The sequence below is a fragment of the Pyrenophora tritici-repentis genome, chromosome 3, assembly GCF_003171515.1.
Source record: "Pyrenophora tritici-repentis strain M4 chromosome 3, whole genome shotgun sequence".
NCBI lineage: Eukaryota > Fungi > Ascomycota > Dothideomycetes > Pleosporales > Pleosporaceae > Pyrenophora > Pyrenophora tritici-repentis.
Genome location: NC_089392.1, coordinates 121,659 through 139,971, shown reverse-complemented (window position 1 = coordinate 139,971; position 18,313 = coordinate 121,659). Strand labels below are relative to the sequence as shown.

The 18,313-nt window shown below is 50.5% G+C and overlaps 5 protein-coding genes across 5 annotated transcripts; 2 read left to right on the top strand and 3 right to left on the bottom strand.

Moving 5' to 3' along the window:
- Positions 1-1,702: 1,702 nt before the first annotated feature.
- On the top strand, positions 1,703-9,884 carry PtrM4_074460 (HTH-Tnp-Tc5 multi-domain protein; the record flags this gene model as incomplete). The annotated part of the gene is made up of 6 exons (XM_066106141.1): positions 1,703-1,766; positions 1,881-2,144; positions 3,106-3,368; positions 3,392-4,377; positions 4,401-5,433; positions 5,496-9,884. 6 exons carry the CDS (start codon positions 1,703-1,705, stop codon positions 9,882-9,884), a joined length of 6,999 nt encoding a protein of 2,332 aa, XP_065963079.1.
- An 852-nt stretch (positions 9,885-10,736) lies between these two features.
- On the bottom strand, positions 10,737-11,309 carry PtrM4_074450 (HHT1, Histones H3 and H4; the record flags this gene model as incomplete). Its single annotated transcript, XM_066106140.1, has 3 exons — positions 10,737-10,840; positions 10,889-11,071; positions 11,120-11,309. The coding sequence occupies 3 exons, from the start codon at positions 11,307-11,309 to the stop codon at positions 10,737-10,739; spliced, it is 477 nt and encodes a 158-aa protein (XP_065963078.1).
- A 510-nt stretch (positions 11,310-11,819) lies between these two features.
- PtrM4_074440 (Dimer-Tnp-hAT domain containing protein) lies at positions 11,820-12,741 on the top strand (the record flags this gene model as incomplete). The annotated part of the gene is made up of 3 exons (XM_066106139.1): positions 11,820-11,930; positions 11,976-12,315; positions 12,368-12,741. The coding sequence occupies 3 exons, from the start codon at positions 11,820-11,822 to the stop codon at positions 12,739-12,741; spliced, it is 825 nt and encodes a 274-aa protein (XP_065963077.1).
- A 589-nt stretch (positions 12,742-13,330) lies between these two features.
- PtrM4_074430 (uncharacterized protein) lies at positions 13,331-16,774 on the bottom strand (the record flags this gene model as incomplete). The annotated part of the gene is made up of 1 exon (XM_066106138.1): positions 13,331-16,774. One exon carries the CDS (start codon positions 16,772-16,774, stop codon positions 13,331-13,333), a length of 3,444 nt encoding a protein of 1,147 aa, XP_065963076.1.
- A 39-nt stretch (positions 16,775-16,813) lies between these two features.
- PtrM4_074420 (uncharacterized protein) lies at positions 16,814-18,165 on the bottom strand (the record flags this gene model as incomplete). Its single annotated transcript, XM_066106137.1, has 2 exons — positions 16,814-17,970; positions 18,021-18,165. 2 exons carry the CDS (start codon positions 18,163-18,165, stop codon positions 16,814-16,816), a joined length of 1,302 nt encoding a protein of 433 aa, XP_065963075.1.
- Positions 18,166-18,313: the final 148 nt, after the last annotated feature.

The window sequence follows — 18,313 nt, the reverse complement described above, 5'->3', positions numbered from 1 at the left end:
GCCTGCAGAGATGTCAACAAGCAAGTCAAGCTGGCTTGATTCTTATCGATTGCAGATCACAGACCATTCTCTGGGACGTGCCACTGTGCACGAGCCTCTATATTGTCTGTGATCTGCAATCGATAAGAATCAAGCCAGCTTGACTTGCTTGTTGACATCTCTGCTAGCCTGTGTTGGGATCGTCGGGATTGTTGGTCACAAAGATCTCGACATCTCGTATGCAGCACTCATGTGCGCGATCTCCTCGGCGGCTTTGTGATCGAGGTGTTGTTTAACGTTTTGTGCTGGCGTCAGCCACTCTCTGCTAGGCCGCTGTAAGCCTTCGCCGCGACATGCTTCCTGCTTGGCGACTGAAGAGTGAACGAATGCCGGTAAGACTCAATTATAATCTGCGGATGACTCGCCGATCAGCCAGTGTTGCCCTACCCTTATTCGTCCAATAACGGTCGCGCAGTTCATTGCGACGGGCGATACATCGAAGCGAGTTATATCGCTGCAATCCTCCAATGCCGGCTCAAGCACTTCGTCCGCCCAACTCGAGCAGGTTCAAGTCAAAGCAGGCAATGAGTACACCATAACACTTACACCTTGGCGTACTACACTGGAAAACCATCGATCATATGACTTTGACGAGAGCTCTACCGAGCTTTTCCACTTTTACCTCCCCGGCGAGATGCGAATACTTTGCGCCCATGGCAAAGAACGGAGTAGCCCTGTCGCTTGGGACTAGACCTCATAGAGTCGCCCATCTGTAGTAACTTGAAATAGTTCTTTAATCAATTCTCGAACAGCTTTGCAGAAAGAATGGGCATGAAGCGTGTGCTGTCACCATGTAGCAGCATAGCAGACGCTCTGCCGTCTAAGGCGGGAGCAGCTCGTATAGAATGACAGAAAGTTACAGGTGGATGTTCGCGTTGTCGACGTAGAAAGAATCTCATCTGCTGGCTATGAAGTCCATTCTCCGTTATTTTTCGGTAGATTGACTGCTTTCTTTGCGAGTAAGAGTTTAACGACGGTACTGTGCTTGCTTCTTGCTAAGTCTGATAACAACATTCTTAGAGTCGTCTTTTGAGTATGGGCCGACTCCACGGTTCGCGAGTCGTGTCTCGACCATCACGTGTCCTCTTTCTACCACAAAGGATAATGGTGTCCTCCTTTTGCAGTATTCCTTATTCACATTGTCTATATCGAGTCCGCGCGCTCACGCCCCCCTGATGGAATCTGCTTTTCTCTTCTCTGTTGCACGTATGATCGGCGTCCGCGTGTTCTGGGGTGGCCTGGCAATATTTCTAGCGAAACAGTAACAATCATCCATTAATAGGTGTGAGGAGATGTGAGCACACGAGAGCAGGCTTGGCGTGTAGTAAATTACGCACTTGAGAAGAAGTTACCATCCCGCGACAGTCATATGCCTGCGAATTTTTTCAAGGGAGCCTGACGCAACTGAGCGCTAAACTAACTGTGGCGGCTCATGCGATGGATAAATCAGCAGGTAGCAGTGGTATGTACTTACTTAGATTCCGGAGTTTCCGGGACGGATGACAGCTGTACCCGGGGCCGAAGGACAGCTGTGTCTGGGCCCGGACGACGTCTAAGCTACCGGTAGCTGACCGGGATGTTGATCACCCGGGGATATTGATCACTCACAAATCCCAGCACTCCCACACAAAACACGTGTTGTCTCTCTACACACTCAATCAAAATGGGCGACCGTGAAGCAGCTATACAAGCAGCTATCAGCGATATCGATGCTGGTGTTTTCCTAAGTTAGAGGGCGGCAGCAAAGGCGTACAACATCCCGCAATCCACAATCTCAACACACATACACAACAGACAAAGCAACCAAGCCAGCCACGTATACCAGCAGCGATTGACTCTAGAGCAGGAGGACTTCCTCGTACAATGGATACTCGAAGAAGACGCACGAGCTTTTCCTCCCTCCCACGCACGCGCACGAGAAATGGCGAACCGAATCCTCCGGATGAATGGAGACCACAGACCCGTAGGCAAGCATTGGATGGCTGCCTTCCTCAAGCGCAACCCACGCGTCGCATCTGTTGTAGGCCGAAAGATTAAAGCTGCTCGAGCTGAGGGAGCGACACTAGTACAGATACGCGCGTTCCTTGAGCTCTTTGAGAGGACTCGTACGAGGCTAGGTATGAGAGCTGAGGATATATAGAATATGGATAAGACTAGGAAGGCCTTAGGTGTATGTGCCAACACCAGAGTACTCGCATCTAGTCAGAAGAAGGAGGCTTACCATTAGTCTCTAGAGAACCGCGAGTGGGCGTCGGTAATCGAGTGCGTATTAGCTACGGGCAAGAAACTTCGCTGTTTAGTTATTTTTAAAGGGAAGAGCCTACAAAGCACTTAGTTCCTAGCAATAATTCCTAAGTAGCTTTACACAACGTTAAAGAATAGCTAGACATTAAATGCGATAGGAGTTGAGTGGTTAGAGCGGGTGTTTCTACCCAAGACAGCTCTACTAGATGATCGTTAGAGGATGCCAATCCTTAATAGCTATAGTAGCTATATAAGTCTAGATTTTCTATAGACTTGTAAACAGAATGAAGTCTATCTTCTATTTCTACCTGCGCACGCTTCTTATATCTTACAGCCTCTAGATCTCTCGGTTTTCTCGGTTGTAAAGAGATTTTACCGCCAGCAAATTTAGGCTCTGTCGTACCTTAACGACGCCGCACTAGTAAAGAAAGAGCGCTTTATTATAGCTTATTATCACGCAAGAGAGCGCGCTATTACTAAGAGAGTTATCTAGGCAGGATAGGCTACTGCAGGTATCTGCCTATTTAATATTAACTAGGTAGTCAATTCATCTTAAGTAACTTAACGGCCTATCACTCCACCGCGTTAGGATCAACCTCAATCTGTGATGGTTTTGGGCCGTTGCCCCGCACAGGCCACCTGCCAGATGCCTTAGCGTTGTTTTGATGTTCGCGCACGAGCCACCTGTTTGGTGGCCCATGCACACCCCCACTTAGATATATTCCGCGCAGAGCTTCTTACAAGCTCTGCACTGCAATTACTTTGTAATTCAACACAGTTTCAAATACCTGACCTATGTGAGACCCTTACACGTAATTGCAGTCACCGAACACTGGCCCAACGGTGCGCCTCACGAGAAGCGCCCCGTCGAACAAGTCATGAACCCTCTGGGGGCTCGTGACTCCCCTCACCCCGAGATCGTGGAACTCCTCACTGAGGAGACATCGCGCGATACTCGCCCCAGCACTACAGAACACCGAAATCCTGCCCTCGGCGTCCCTCGTTTCATGCGAGAGACGGCCGCAACCATGAACCGCTCCCGTATGGACGAGAGCCACGAGAACTCAGCCCCGAACAGCCTTCGCGTGCGACGGCGCCCACCTCCCAGACCAAAGAAACCCTAGAGCGTCGCGCCAGCGGCCTCCCCCGAGCACACGGCAAGAACAACCTCTTCGACAGGGACGTACGCATTCCAGGACGCTACCCCTCCCTCGGCCACACCGATAGTGTACAGCAGCCACTGGACATTTCCGACGACTCTGACGACGAGCTTCCGACCACAATCACTACGCGCAAGAAGGGCGTGGCCTTCATAGACCATCGCGCCGACTTGAGCAGCCCATTGGGCATACGCTACCCATTAATGAGCGAGCAACGCCGCTACTCGCGCCAGTCTCAGGCCGAAGTCGACACTGATTATTTTTCTGAAGCGTGGCTCTCACCTGGACCCGCCGCGTCCTTAGAACCCCTAGTTGAACACGCCTACGAGCGTGCGCAATTCGAGCGACAGCCCTCTACGTCCTACGTCATTCCTCGCGAGGATAACGTGACCACCTTCGACCTCTGGGAGAACGATGCGCAAGGCAACCCCCAACGCAAAGATTCTCTCCACACTACGCCTATCGGACATACGAATAATGACCAGTCTAAGGCGTTGAACAGACTATATGATCAAATCCGCGATATGTGGAGAGACCTCGGCAACGAGCGCAAACACAGCGATCAGTTAGGCGAACAGCTTCTCGCAAGAGACAAGGTCATCGAAAACCTCCACAGCAAGGATCAAGAAACCCAAGATATCCTTGAGGGTTACAAGGGCGACGTCGCTGACACACAGGCTGTCCTTAAGAACTGCCAGGACCAACTTCAGTCTTCCGTCGCTACAGTTGCACGCCTAACCGAGGAGCTCCGCGACGCGCGCGGAAGCGCTCACGAAGACTACCAGCAGGCCCAGAACCAGGCAGAGAACCTCGCCGCCCGCAAATCGGCCTACAAGGACAAATACCGACAGGAGCACGACGCCCACCGAGCCACATTAGAGAATATGAAGAAACTCCAGGCTAAGCTAAAACAGGCTACAGCCAAGGTTTCTAGGTCAGCCAGGCGCGGCCACACAGGCCCTTCCCCCCAGACTCATCGGACTCTGAAGGCGACGATGCCAACAGTCCTCTACCAGCCCTCTCTCGCCAAGGTCAGCGCGGCACTCAGTCTACGAAAAATCGATACTCCGATGACGAAGAGTACGATCACCGTCGCCACCCCCGCCCAAAGAAACCTGAACCTGAGGCATTCTCCGGTAATGGCACCACTTCCGCCGACTATCTTAAGTGGAAGATGGACGTCACCGATTGGTTTGCTGATTATCCCTACGAGTTCGCCTCAGAAACCAAGAAGCTTAGCTACATCCGCCAGAAGACCAAGGACAAGGCTTTCGGATGCCTCCAGCATGGGTACCTCGAACCTGGAGCTGAGTTCGCGCACAGTAACGAGGCTTGGTCTATCCTTGACTCTGTCTATAAGTCGCTGAACACTAGCATCGAAGCTCAGTCCTGGTATGAGAGCTTGAATTCCACTATGAAGCCCACAGAGTCTATGGGTGAGTACATCGCCCGCTTTAACGTCGGCACCTCGGCCCTTCGTTGGCCCGACACCCTCAAGATCCAGTTCATGCGCAACCGGCTGCCTGTATGGTGGCGCGACATGACCGCCATGAAAGTCTTAGAGTCTAGCCTCACCTACCTTGACTTCTGTCAAACCCTTCGTCTCCTCGAACAGTCCAACCCACAACGAGCCACTACAACTGGCAACCGTAGAGGAAATCAGAGTTTAGAAGGTGGCGGGGGCGGCGGAGCAGGCGGCAATAAGTCCACTCCCTCTAACGGACCCCGGAACGGTGGATCCAGCTCGGGATCTGGCCCCCGTGGCCGCTCTGACATCCAGGTCAAGGTCCTCCGTCACTTAAATCGTTGTTTCAACTGTCTTAAGAAGAATCACACCTTTAAGGCTACAGGAGGTTACTGCTCTAAGGAGCCGGTCGCCTCTTTTGACTCGTACCCCGAAGTTCAGGACGCTCTTGAGAAGGCTATTGCTAACAATGGCGTACCCGTCGGAGAGCCAGCCCGCCCTAAGGTCAAGGGCGCCGCAGCTAGCGTCACCTCCACCTCTCCCCAACCTTCGGAAAATGCTTAGTCCCTGGCGACAGTCGCCCCCAGGGACCTCCCCGGCATGAGAAGCCACCCCCAGTACAACCACCAGCACATCCCCTAATTCCCCCTGCCCCTTCTGTCGAAGACAGCGAAGAAGAAGAGGAGTTACATCCTAACCGCTTTGTCGACGATTCTTTGACCCTAGCCCTTTCCCCTACCGTAGAAGTCAGCTCTGACGATGAGTCCGACCCGGATCCAACACTCCAGGCAATTGCGAACCGTGTCAAGGCTCTAAAACAACAGAGCCAGACTGGATCCCGGATCACCGTCTCGGCCATTGCTGCCGCCGCTATACGCGGTGATAAGTATCAGCCTCTAGTAGGCCAGCAATTAGTCTTTAAAGGAATCATTTCTTCTCATCGCTCCTCTCCTCAACACGTCGAAATCATGGGTGACACTGGTTGTGCTTCTCTCTTCATTGATTCTTCTCATGCCCGCGCACATAAATACGACCTTATCTCTCTCTCCCAGCCTGCTACTCTAGAACTCGCTGATGGCTCTCTAGTGGCAGGCGTTACCCATATGGCCCGGGTAACTGTCACATTTGGCACCCACACCGAAGATGTCCTAGCCTATGTCACCAAACTCTCTGGTGTCCAAATGATCCTAGGAACGCCCTGGTTCCAAACCCATGAACCCCGAGTTAACTGGAAAGACATGTCTCTAAGTTTTGACTCGGAGCACTGTCTAATTAACTGTATCCACGACCACCGACCCTGTCACACTCAGAGCAGCCGGCACCACAAGCAACCTCTCCCCCAGGTCCCTGACCCTTGCCGGAAGGTTGCTCGTCACCCCAAAGCACCCCCACCAATTGATGTAGCTTTCATCTCTAGCCGCGTAGCCGCGGCAGCCGTCTGTCACGACCAGGACATTTGTATCACCTCTTACGATGAAATCGGCCGCATCGCCGAGCTATCCGACAAGGAATGGGAGGACACTCAGCACCTACGTGCTGCAGGAGCCAAAGTGCTCCCAGAGGATTACGAGAAGTTCCGCGACAAGATGGAACGTCCGCACATGACGAGACAAGAAATCCTCAAGCGATTACCTAAGGTCCTTCATCCCTTGTACCAAGGTTTTGACCCTAAAGAAGCGGACGAGCTCCCAGAGCTCCGGGGTAACCTTGACCACAAAATCGAACTTAAGCTCGACGATACTGGCCAGCCGCCTAAGCCGTCATTCCAGCGTCTACGCCCAATGTCCCGAGATGAAGCCCGAGCGGTGAAACTCTATGTGGACGACATGATCAAGAAAGGACACGTCGAACGCAGCACTTCCGCCTGGGCCGCACCCCTTCTTGTTGTGCGCAAGCCAGGTGGAGGCATCCGCATATGCGTCGACTATCGCGGTCTGAACGCCCACACTGTCAAGAACCGAAATGCCCCACCACTAATCCGGGACATGCTTGCTAAGCTCTCAAAATCGCGATACTTCTCCAAGGTAGATGTGATCGCCGCATTCAATAAGATACGCATCAAAGAAGAACATAAACACCTCTCCGCCTTCATCACGCCCTACGGACTGTACCAATACACTGTTATGCCCTTCGGCATGTGCAATAGCCCAGGAACCTTCCAAGCATACATTAACGACGTCCTACACGAATATCTCGATGAGTTCTGCATGGCTTACTTAGACGATGTAATTATCTTTAGTGAGACTCTTGATCAACACGAGAAGCACCTAGTACAGGTAGTCTCTCGGCTCGCAGACGCCGGATTGCCTATGGACATTCTTAAATCCGACTTCATAACGACAGAGGTTAAATTCCTCGGGCTTATCATCACCGCCGACGGTATTAAAATGGACCCAGACAAAGTCAGCGCCATTCAGGACTGGAAGCTTCCGCAATCTCTAAAAGATGTACAAGCCTTTTTAGGTTTTGCTAACTTCTACCGCCGATTTATACGCGGTTTCTCGGATATCGCAAAACCTTTAACGCATCTCACTAAGGGCGACCCTAAGCTATTCAAGATGACTAAAGAAGCTGAGCGCTCCTTCCTCGCACTGAAAGTCGCCTTCTGTAGCGACGTGGTGCTCGCCCACTTTGACCCCGACCTAAAGACTATCGTAGAAACTGACGCGTCTGACTATGTGTACGCAGCAGTGCTCTCCCAGGTCCAGCCAGACGGATCAGTCCGGCCGGTCGCCTATCTCTCAAAGAAGATGTCGCCCACAGAGTGTAATTACGAGATATACGACAAGGAGCTCCTCGCTATAGTCCGCGCCTTCGAGGAATGGAGGCCAGAACTCGCAGGAGTTCCTGAGGCGGTAGAAGTGCTAACAGACCATCGCGGGCTCGAATACTTCCGCTCTAAACGCAATCTCAATCGTCGACAAGCCCGCTGGGCTGAGTTCCTAGAGGAATTCGACTTTCGCATACAATACCGCCCTGGTAAACAGGGTACTAAACCCGACAGCCTTACCCGCCGGACAGGAGACTTGCCAGACTCAGTCACGGACGACCGGGTCCAGCACCAATGCCAGACTATCCTAGGTTCCAACCGATGGGGCGGCAGCTATGCCGCTGTACGCCTCGCCGGAGTATGCCTGGGCGACAATCCTTGCGACCTAGGCTCCGTCCTTACACTGATGCAAGAGAGCGGCGAAGGCGCTTCACTGTCCACCTCTACAATGTTGGTAGGGTTAGCCCGCTTCTCCCTAAAGGGCACCCATGACCCATATGACGACATCGAAGGAGCCGACGATCGCCCCCTCGACGATGTCCTCTTAGAACTCTGCCTTAGCGACCCACGCCTACGCGATGTAAAGACAGCCCTCGCTTCTAATGACCGCCGTATCCCACATTACCTCATAGCGGAAGGCATTCGGATGGAACTAGCCGACCTAGAAGCCAGCAACGACGGCAAGCTATTTATTGGCAACGGGCGTCTTGTCGTCCCCTTCAGTGAGAAACTCCGTACGAGGATTATCGCACACATCCACAATAGCCTACCGGGCGGCCACGGAGGTCGCACGACGACGTACCAACAAGTAAGCCAGTGGTACTACTGGCAGGGCATGACGAACACAATTGCGCGCTTTACCAACAACTGTCTAACCTGTAAACGCTCTAAGGTTAACCGCACCGCCAAACATAGTTTGCTTCACCCGCTGCCTGTCCCTACTCAGTACTGGGATGACATATCCATCGACTTCATCACCCCACTGCCTAAGTCAACCTGGTGTGGTCACTCTTACCAACACATCATGGTCGTGGTTGACCGTCTATCAAAAATGAAGAAGTTCATTGCAATGGAAAACCTAGAGGTGCCTACAGTCGTTGACAAGTTTATGGAATACATCTGGAAAGAGGAAGGATACCCAAGGACTCTTGTATCAGATCGGGGCCGCCAATTCACGTCACATTTCTGGAATCGCCTGTGTGCCCAGGTGGGAACGCACCCTAAACTCTCTACCTCCCATCACCCAGAAACCGACGGTCAGACCGAGAATGCAAACGCCGATCTCAAACAATACCTAAGGGCGTACGTTAACTACCTACAGACGGATTGGGCCCAGCTATTGCCTTTAGCAGAATTTGAAGCCAATTCGGCCATTAGCACAGCTACCGGGTTATCTCCGTTCCTCGCCACAAAGGGACGCCAACCGCGATCTGGACTGGAGCCCGCTCACCTTCTGCGCCCCCTTAACAACCACCCTACTATCGCCCAACAGCAACGGAACGCTGATGCCCTCGCCCAGCGCATTGACACAACGCGCACCTTCCTGCGACAACAAATCCTATGGGCTCAAGACAAGATGAAAGAGTTCGCAGACGCGAACCGATACCCAGCACCACGGTTCGACGTGGGTGACTGGGTGATGCTGAACGCCCGCCACATTAAAACCGAAAGACCAGTTAAGTCACTAGACCACAAGAATATAGGGCCATACCAGATCACTCGGGTCATTGACAACATGGCCTACGAACTAGACCTCCCTCCTCAGCTTAAAGCTATCTTCCCAGCCTTCCACCCATGGCTCCTACAACCGTACGAGGACGACGCCTTACCCGGACAACCTCGTCCAGGCGATGCCGCTCCCCCCGAAGTCCACCTTGGCAACGATGGAGTCACAGAATACGTGGTCTCCCAAGTCCTAGACTCTCGCATACGACGCAATCTCGTCGACCCTCACACAGGTGAGCGTGGATTGCTGCAATACAAGGTGGAATGGGTGGGCGACGATCAGTCAGAGCCATGGCAGCCCTACCATAACCTGCGCAGCTGTAAAGAGTCAGTCCAGGACTTTCACAGCCGCAACCCTGGCCGACCAGGACCACACGCCACATTTCATGACTACGATGACGACGGACAGCTCGCTATAGCCCTGCTCCAGCTACTAGATAGCAAGTACTCAAATAAGTTTGCGCCTCAGTCGGAACTTTGAGCGCTTTTCGGGGGGGACGTGTGATGGTTTTGGGCCGTTGCCCCGCACAGGCCACCTGCCAGATGCCTTAGCGTTGTTTTGATGTTCGCGCACGAGCCACCTGTTTGGTGGCCCATGCACACCCCCACTTAGATATATTCCGCGCAGAGCTTCTTACAAGCTCTGCACTGCAATTACTTTGTAATTCAACACAGTTTCAAATACCTGACCTATGTGAGACCCTTACACAATCTACTTAGAGTTATCTCTCTACCCCTTACAGACCTCGTGAGGTTTTTGTAGCGCAGCGGCAGCTTTATAAGGACGAAAGTCTTAGGCGAAAGACTTATTAATTTATTAAGAAAGTTAGCAAGGCACTTGCTATAGCAAATATACGCGTAGCACAGCTAGAAACAGAGAATAGAAGAATCTATAGTTAACTTAAGGCTCTTAAGCCTTGACAGCTACGAAAGAAGGTTCGTGTTAACCTAAATTAACGCTTTGTAGATGTAGATACAATTATGGTTGCTGTATAGGCCTCACAGCTTCTTTAGGCACAGCTACGCTGGCAAATGGGTCGGGGTGTGGTTGGGGTTGGGTTAGAAATTTTGCGACCCCAACCCAACCCCAACCCATTTGTCAGCGCCAAGCTTAGGGTTGGGTTGGGGTTGGGTTGGGGTCGCACGGACCATGGGTTAGGGTTGGGTTATAGTAAAAAAATTGCAAGATGTATAATATAGATTTCAATAAAAGAAAAGTTTATATAGTATCACAGTAGATTAACACAGTGTAGCATTAACTAGTTTCATTTATAATATACAGAGGCTTCGCCAGCTAGCATTTAAGCACGTGTATCTAGATATATCTTATAATCTAGAGAAAAGCTAGTAACTCGCGCGCAAAGTAGCGCCTAGCCAATTGAGAATCCTTCTCTTGAATAGTAACCCTCTTTGCGTGAATAGCATTGATGTTGCAGTCTATAAAAGTTATTAAATGAAAAATAGTATAGGGTAGATAGACTATACCCTCAAAATAACCAACTAAGAAAGCTTCTGTAGCTTCCTGAAGAGCTTCGATTGCAGATCGTTGAAAGCGGATATCGGCCTTGTGCACCTGTGCAAATTCGCGCACTACGCGGGAAAAGGGGAGTTTTCGCAAGAGTAGTTCAAAACCTCTCTGGTATCTCTTGATTTCCCGTAATGCGACAGCTAAGCTAAATTAGAAAATAGCTGTGATAAACGACTGTGATAACCTACTGCCGGCCTTAAACTTGCGCTTCTTCTTAACAGCTACAGGTGCCTTTCGCGTAGACTTTCCTGCTACTTGACGTCTAGCCTTACTAGCAAGGGCCTTCTGAGCCGGCTTGCCGCCAGTAACTGTCTTGCCATCAGGACCACCCCGGCCGGCTTTACCGGTGACCTTAGGCCGTGGTTTTGTCCTTGCCATTGCGTAGTAGAGTAGATGATGAACGTAGGCGACGTATGTGATTAATTACTGTGATAAATGTGGTCGACAATTAAGAAAGTAGTAGGCTGAAAGAGTTAGGTAGCTGGAAAGTTTGGGCGACGGCAATTTCCCGATTTCCGCACTAGTAAAGGCAGCAGCGCACGGACTGCATGACGTAATTTGCTGTTTCACGATCGCATACAACCATTTCTGTTGCAAAATCAGTAGCGAGCATATCATACAAACGTGTTAAACTGCTGTGATAAACGCCGAGCTCGCGCATGCGTACAGCCCAAAAATGAAGGAATCATCGATGTGTTGATCATTTTGGGTAATTTCCGCGTTTTCGCGCTAGCGCAGGCAGCAGCGCACGGACCATTTCTAGGTGAGCATAATGCTGTCTACCCATTTCTCCAGCCCCTGACGCCCAGTAACTCCCAACACCTAATAACTCTCTTTACTACATTGAAAACACCCCATTTACAACAGCGCATTATCACAGTCCCCGCCATGCCTGTCGCGAAAGAGCAAGTCGGCGACGTACCTGAAGGCCTAGTTCCAGCCATCAAACTTGAACCTCCGCCTGGGTTCGAACAAGATGAGTGGGAGCAGCTTACCGATGTAATAATCACAGCCATTTATCACAGCTTATGCTAATATAAGCAGGGATTTGCGTGTGAAGCTGACGAGATTGACGGTATCTTAGATCAAAGAGGTAGTGGGGGTTCACGAAAAGGCCGACCTATCAATTTGAGCGTCCCCTATACTGGCTCTCTGAGTGGTAGCGCCCGTGCTATTGCTCAACGTGAACGCAAAGCTCTTTTCGATAAAGAGGAGAAGGTACTTGAAAGCGTTAGAACAGCCGACCGCTCCGCGAAGTACCAACTGAAGAAATCGCTTTTGCAACAGCCTAAGTATAAATTAGCAAATAGTGCTAGACAGGCTAAGCTGCTAGAGAAAGAGTGGGATATACTTTCAGAGAAGCGGTTTACCCAGAAAAAGTCTGGTAAGTTATCACAGCTGTTTATCATAGACATCTGCTAATAGACTATCCCAAGTGGCGAAGGATATACTAGCAATACCAATTGCTCAGGTTGGGGTTGAAAGAGTTTTCAATGTTGCTAAGGATGTTATTGGTAGTCGGAGGCACCGACTATCTGCCCGGACAATACAGCAGATAATGGTTCTTAAGGATACAATATCTCAAGAGGAAGAACAGGGTCTAGACTACCTAGTTGCTCAATTAGGGGAGGATGGAGAGCCAATTGACGAGGTTAATGATCTTTTTGAGCTTCCAGCCTCGTTAGAGCATACCTTCGATATAGATGAGGAGAACCAGACTACAGAAGAAGAGTCGGAGGAAGAGGTCCAGGAGGAGCGTCAATTGCCACCTCGAAAGCGCCAGCGTCCTCAGCGCTACCGTGATAATTAGCTGTGTTAATATATCTCGTTTTATGTATCTACTATATCATCAACGTGTACACATTATCTTAATTAAGTGTTGTTCCGTTAAAGTACCCAAAAAATATAACCCAACCCCAACCCAACCCAACCCAACCCAAGCCCAACCCTACCACTTGGTCTGTGCGACCCCAGCCCAGCCCTAACCCATGGTCTGTGCGACCCCAACCCAACCCTAACCCATGGTCTGTGCGACCCCAACCCAACCCCAACCCAAGACTGGGTATACCCAACCCATTTGCCAGCGTAGGCACAGCGCGATGTTAATGCTAAGGAAAAGGCTGTAGAAAGAACAGCAGCTGAAATAGTAGCTTAAACGCTTAAGTCTATGTGTATAGAGTTGTCAGATCAGATAAGATATTGCACAAAAGTGATGGATGTTTATGATTTATTTGTTCTTGTCTCTGTTCTAAGGTGCGCGCTGAGAGTTTTGTTCTGCTAAGACGCTAACCCGTTATTAGCTAGCGGTGTCGGCACTTTCGGCTCGACACGCCTGCTATCTGACACACCCCCTCAGCTTGGAAGGCATATTGCAAGCTGCATAAACTGGTTGATCGATCCTACATAATGAGGCCTTCCAGTTGCTCTTGCACCTCCTTGAGCTCAATCTCTCTGAGCGGGGCTTCTTCGCGCTCGACGAGTCCCAGTTGATCAAGGAACCTGGCCCATTTATTGGCTGGCAGTGGCTTTGTGAACCCGTCTGCGATCATGTTGTCAGACGGCACATACTCTACCTTGATCACCTTTCGGGTAACCTCCTGTCGTAGCCAGTGATTGTGTATGTCAACGTGCCGAAGCTTTGTTTGCAATTTGGCAACGTCTTCATTTACTAGACGGATCGTCTGAGTATTGTCGCACTTGATTGTGATAATTGGATTGCTTAGCTTTACCTGAAGCTCTTTTAACAACCGCGACGTTAAGATTGCCTCCTTAGCAACTTGTGATAGGGCAAGCAGCTCTGCTTCTGTTGTTGATGTTGTCACAGTATCTTGCTTGCTTGCTCTCCAGGCGATGAGTCCTCCGAACAGCTTGATTGCGTATCCCTGCGAGCTTTTCCTGTCCAGTGTGTTGTCTGCAAACGACGCGTCACTTGCTACCTCGAGGCCATCGCCTCTACCGAGTTCGAGGGCTAGGGATTCTGTTTTCTTGAGATACAGGAGCACACGGTCTGCAGCGTCTTGGTGTTCTGTACTTGGATTGATTAGGAAGCGAGCAAGTCGTGATGTTGCAAAGGCTATGTCGGGTCTTGTTGTGACTGCAGCGAATAGAAGCGATCCAATCTTGCGTTGGTACTTGTTGACTTCAGCTGGTGCTGCGAGTCCTTCTCGTGGTCGGAGTTCGATGCCTGACATTGGCGTATCATGCCTTACATTTTGGTGGTTGATGAGTTGACTGATTTTGTCGACGTATGCAGCTTGAGATAGCTGTATGGTCTTCTGCTTGCGATTGCGCATAACCTCTACACCGAGAAACCACTGTAAGTTGTCTCCTCCCGTACAAGCGTATTTTTCTTGGATCCAGTTGATGGCCTTCATGGCCTCTGATTCTTGCTTTGAACGGTACGCAACGATGATGTCGTCCACATAGAAGAAGATGATAACTCCGTCTTTGATCATGCAGCATGGCTCCTGTGGTATTTGTTGAAACCCTATCGAAGCAAGAGTTGCGGTGAATTCTTTCTGCCACAGTAATGGTGAGATCCGGAGCCCGTAGAGTGCCTTTTGCACTTTGAGTAGAGTGCCAGGCTTCTGATATCCTTTTGGCATCCTCATGTATATTTCTCTGTCGATTGCAGCATGCACAAAAGCATTAGTGACGTCGTATTGTTTCAGCTCAAGATCGTATTTGGCGGCGATTGCCATAAGCATTCTGAATGAGCGTCCTGCCAATGTTGCTGCGTATGTGTCTTGGGAGGTGATGTTGCGTTGTTGGTCTCCCCTTACTACCAATCTTGCCTTGCATTTGATGAGGCGGTGATGCTTGTCGAGTTTGTAGGTGTATACCCACATACAGTCTAGGATCTGGTGCCCTGCTCGTTTGACTGGTGATGCTTGGACCTCAGTCCATGACTTCATTTGTTGGTGACTCCGAAGGTGTGTCTTTTCTGCTTCCTTGAACATTTCGTATAGTGGATGGTCTTCCAGCTTTGAGTATGCTGTTGGGAGTGGCGGTAGCTGGTTACGATGGGGCTTGATTCCCTTGGATAGTAGTCTCTTCACCTGAGCCTTGTCGATTGACTTTCCTTCGTGTTGACCAATGTGTCCTGATTCGGTGCCGGCCATGAATGCGGCTGCCCATGGACTGGTCATTGATGTTGATTGGTTGGACATGTTCGTCATATCCTCGTTGTTCACCTCTCCTTGAACTAGCAAGGCCACAGGTGGAGGAGTTGGTGGCGGGGTTAGATATGCCTCTACCACCTTCCTTCCTTGGTGGTATCTGGTTTTCTGAGTGCGCGGGCTCTCTTCCTGCGTCGTATCGTCCTCGTAGAACGTCTCGGTTTCTGCTTGTTGGCTCTGAGTACCTGGGAGTTCGACTGTTCTCACCCACGTTGCGATTTCCTCTAGGGTGTTGTGCATGAGATTGTCCATCAGGTCCTCAGTCTTGCCATTGAAGATTGTTTCTTCGTCAAACACTACGTCGCGAGTGCTGATTACCTTTGCCATAGATGGGATCCATATGCGGTAAATGTTCGTCGACTGGTATCCCACTAGGTATCCAATCCAGGCCTTCGGATCTAGTCTCTGTAGCCTGGACTTTCCTCTGTGGGTGTCGTCTGTCATTGCGAAAGCCTTACACCCATATGCTTTTAGGTGAGCTTGATTTGGTTTTCGAGGTCCGGTGACTATGCCGTTCATGGCAGCTGCGTGTGTATAGAATATTTCGTATGGTGTCTTCCAATTGTTTGGGTAATTTGGCGTTCGATTGTATAGGTATACCGCCGCTCTGGTAGTTTCTGGCCAGAGTTCCCATGGAAGGTTTGCATCCAGTCGAATTGCGCGTGCCTTTTCTTTTATAACACCCCCTGAGCGCTCAGCTCCTCCGTTTTGAGCTTGAGTATCTGGAGCGGAGGGCTCGAGTTTGATTGATAGGGACGTGCACCATTTTTCGACCTCTTGTTTGACGGTAACGATCTCGTTGTCAGTCTCGATGACTTTGACTGTGATGTTGAATTGTTTCTTCATGAACTGGACGAAGAGGCCTAGGAGGCGAATGATTGAGCGAGCCGGTCTGTTGTCCTTGAAGTAGAAGTCCCATGTGTATCGGGACCGTCGGCAAGTGATCAGCATTTGGCTCTTCTCCTTGGTGAAACTGCCGTCCTCATACTCATGGAAGTCGATGGCTACCCTTTCACCTGGCCCTTCGTCGTTCAGTCTAGGCGTCCTGCGTATTTGTCGTTTCGATTTTGACCTGCCGCAGGCGTCACACTCCACGGTGGTGATGCCCTTGATCCTCACCCCCTCAGATTGCTGCACGAGGTGCTCGATCGCGGATGGCCCGGGATGTCCGAGTCGTTTGTGCCATAGTATGGCAGTAGCCTTTTGTGGTGATCGTTTGGCTCGATTCATACGCACATGAAAGGCTGAAGTTGATGTAGTAGGTGGCTCGATAACCCATTGCCCATAGTGTTCCGATAAGGTGGCAATGGTTGAACCATCCCATCGTCGTAGGCTTGTCGGGTCTCCTCGATTGTCCCACCATATACCTTGTCTTCGGAGCAGCCTGAATGATACGAGGCTGCAGAGGAAGTCTGGGCACCAGGCAACATTGCTTAGGTGTAGAATTTGTTTGCCCTGAGCCCCCTCTGCCGTCACCTTGACTGCTCCGTATCCTTGTATCCAAACCCTTGAGTTGCCAGCCCAAATGTAATCTCCCATCGCAGGCGGGCGTACGTCTTCGAGCCTTGAGAGGTTGTTGCAGATGTGCGTCGTCGAGCCAGAATCCAGGATGAATGCATCCTTTAATGGGTATCCTTGATTGCTCGCATTGAATGCCGCTTTCATCATGCCCTCGTCCAGCCTCGAGATCTCGCGTCCATCTAGTCAATCAGTGACTGAGTCCGGTGTTTGTGATGTCTTGATGTAGGGTGTAATCGATCGTGATGCCGTAGTTAGGCGTGGTCGCTTCGTTTCCAGGTTTGTTTCCTGTATTATTCTTTGTAAGTCTGCATCATGCTGAAGTTTGTACTGTACCAGCTTTGTGATGTGTTTGTTCGGTTTGAACCAATCTGGGGTCTCCAAAGTTGGGTTGACATAGTAGCAGCTACTGATGTCATGGCGTTGTTCACAAGCAGGACATATATCGCCAGCTTCTGCTGTATTCCTTTTCTGGAATTGCTTGGACTTGTTGCCAGGTGCATTCATTTTGCGTTTGTTTGTTTGCCTTTGGTTTCCCTGGCTAGGGTTGGTAGATGGCGCTCTAATTTGCACACTTGAGGCGTCCCCCTGTGTGTTCGAGTCGGATTCACCGCTCGCCGCGTAGGCTGCTTCACCCGTCATAAAGGCACTTCTTGATTTGCCTCGTGTTGGGTGAGCTAGGCTCATATGTTCGCGGAAGAGTTTCATCATCTGCCTTCTTTCTATATTGTTCCGGTCGCTTCCCGCTCCAGTGAATGTTGCCATCCATGCTGGGGCAATCTTAGAGACTGCTTTTAGGAAGTCGTCCACAACCAGCTTGCTTTGTATCACGTCCCCTATCTTTAGGGCTTCGGCGCGAGTTGCAGCTTGGTCGTATTCGCTGAGCCATGATTCCCAATTTTGCGGGCTTCTCATAGGTCTCAAGGAATCGTGGTACCTCTCTCGTACCCTTCTGATCTCATCGTCGAGGTCTACTCCAACTGCTACCTGGAGGTTTGTGATCCAGGTGCGGAGAGTTCCATGTTCCTCAAAGCAGCTCACTTGGAGGTGTGGGCTAACTGTTGCATTCAGGTGTCTGATCATTGCCGCAATGTTTGTGCGTTCGTCTCGATAGTTTCGTTCGCGTATTTTGTATGATTCAAAAACCATCTTGAATTCCCTTGAGTCCCCATCGTATGCCTCCTTCCCCTCCGCTGAGAGTTCTGAGTATCGAGCTGGTATGGCTGGAGTTTGAACAGCAGGGTTGACTATGTCAACTGTATCTTGTGTAGGCGCTCGGGCATTGGCTCTCGCGGTTCGTGTAGAGGAGGATGGAGCTGATGATGTATTTCTCAGAGCAGCGGCTGGTTCATAGTCGGATACGAGTGGAGGAGAGGTTCGGTCGGCTTTGTACGAGGCTGTGTGTTGCCCGCTGGATCTACAATGTCCCAGATCTCTAGGGCTTCGCATTGCATCTTGATTTGGCGGTACCAGGGGATCCATTTGCTCGAGTCGGTTAGGATAACTGTCGCGTCCCTCTGGTTCTGGTTTATCGTCATTATTGCGTGTTCGTTGCTCTTTATAGAGGCAGTGAGACTCTTAATTGTCAGATCAGATAAGATATTGCACAAAAGTGATGGATGTTTATGATTTATTTGTTCTTGTCTCTGTTCTAAGGTGCGCGCTGAGAGTTTTGTTCTGCTAAGA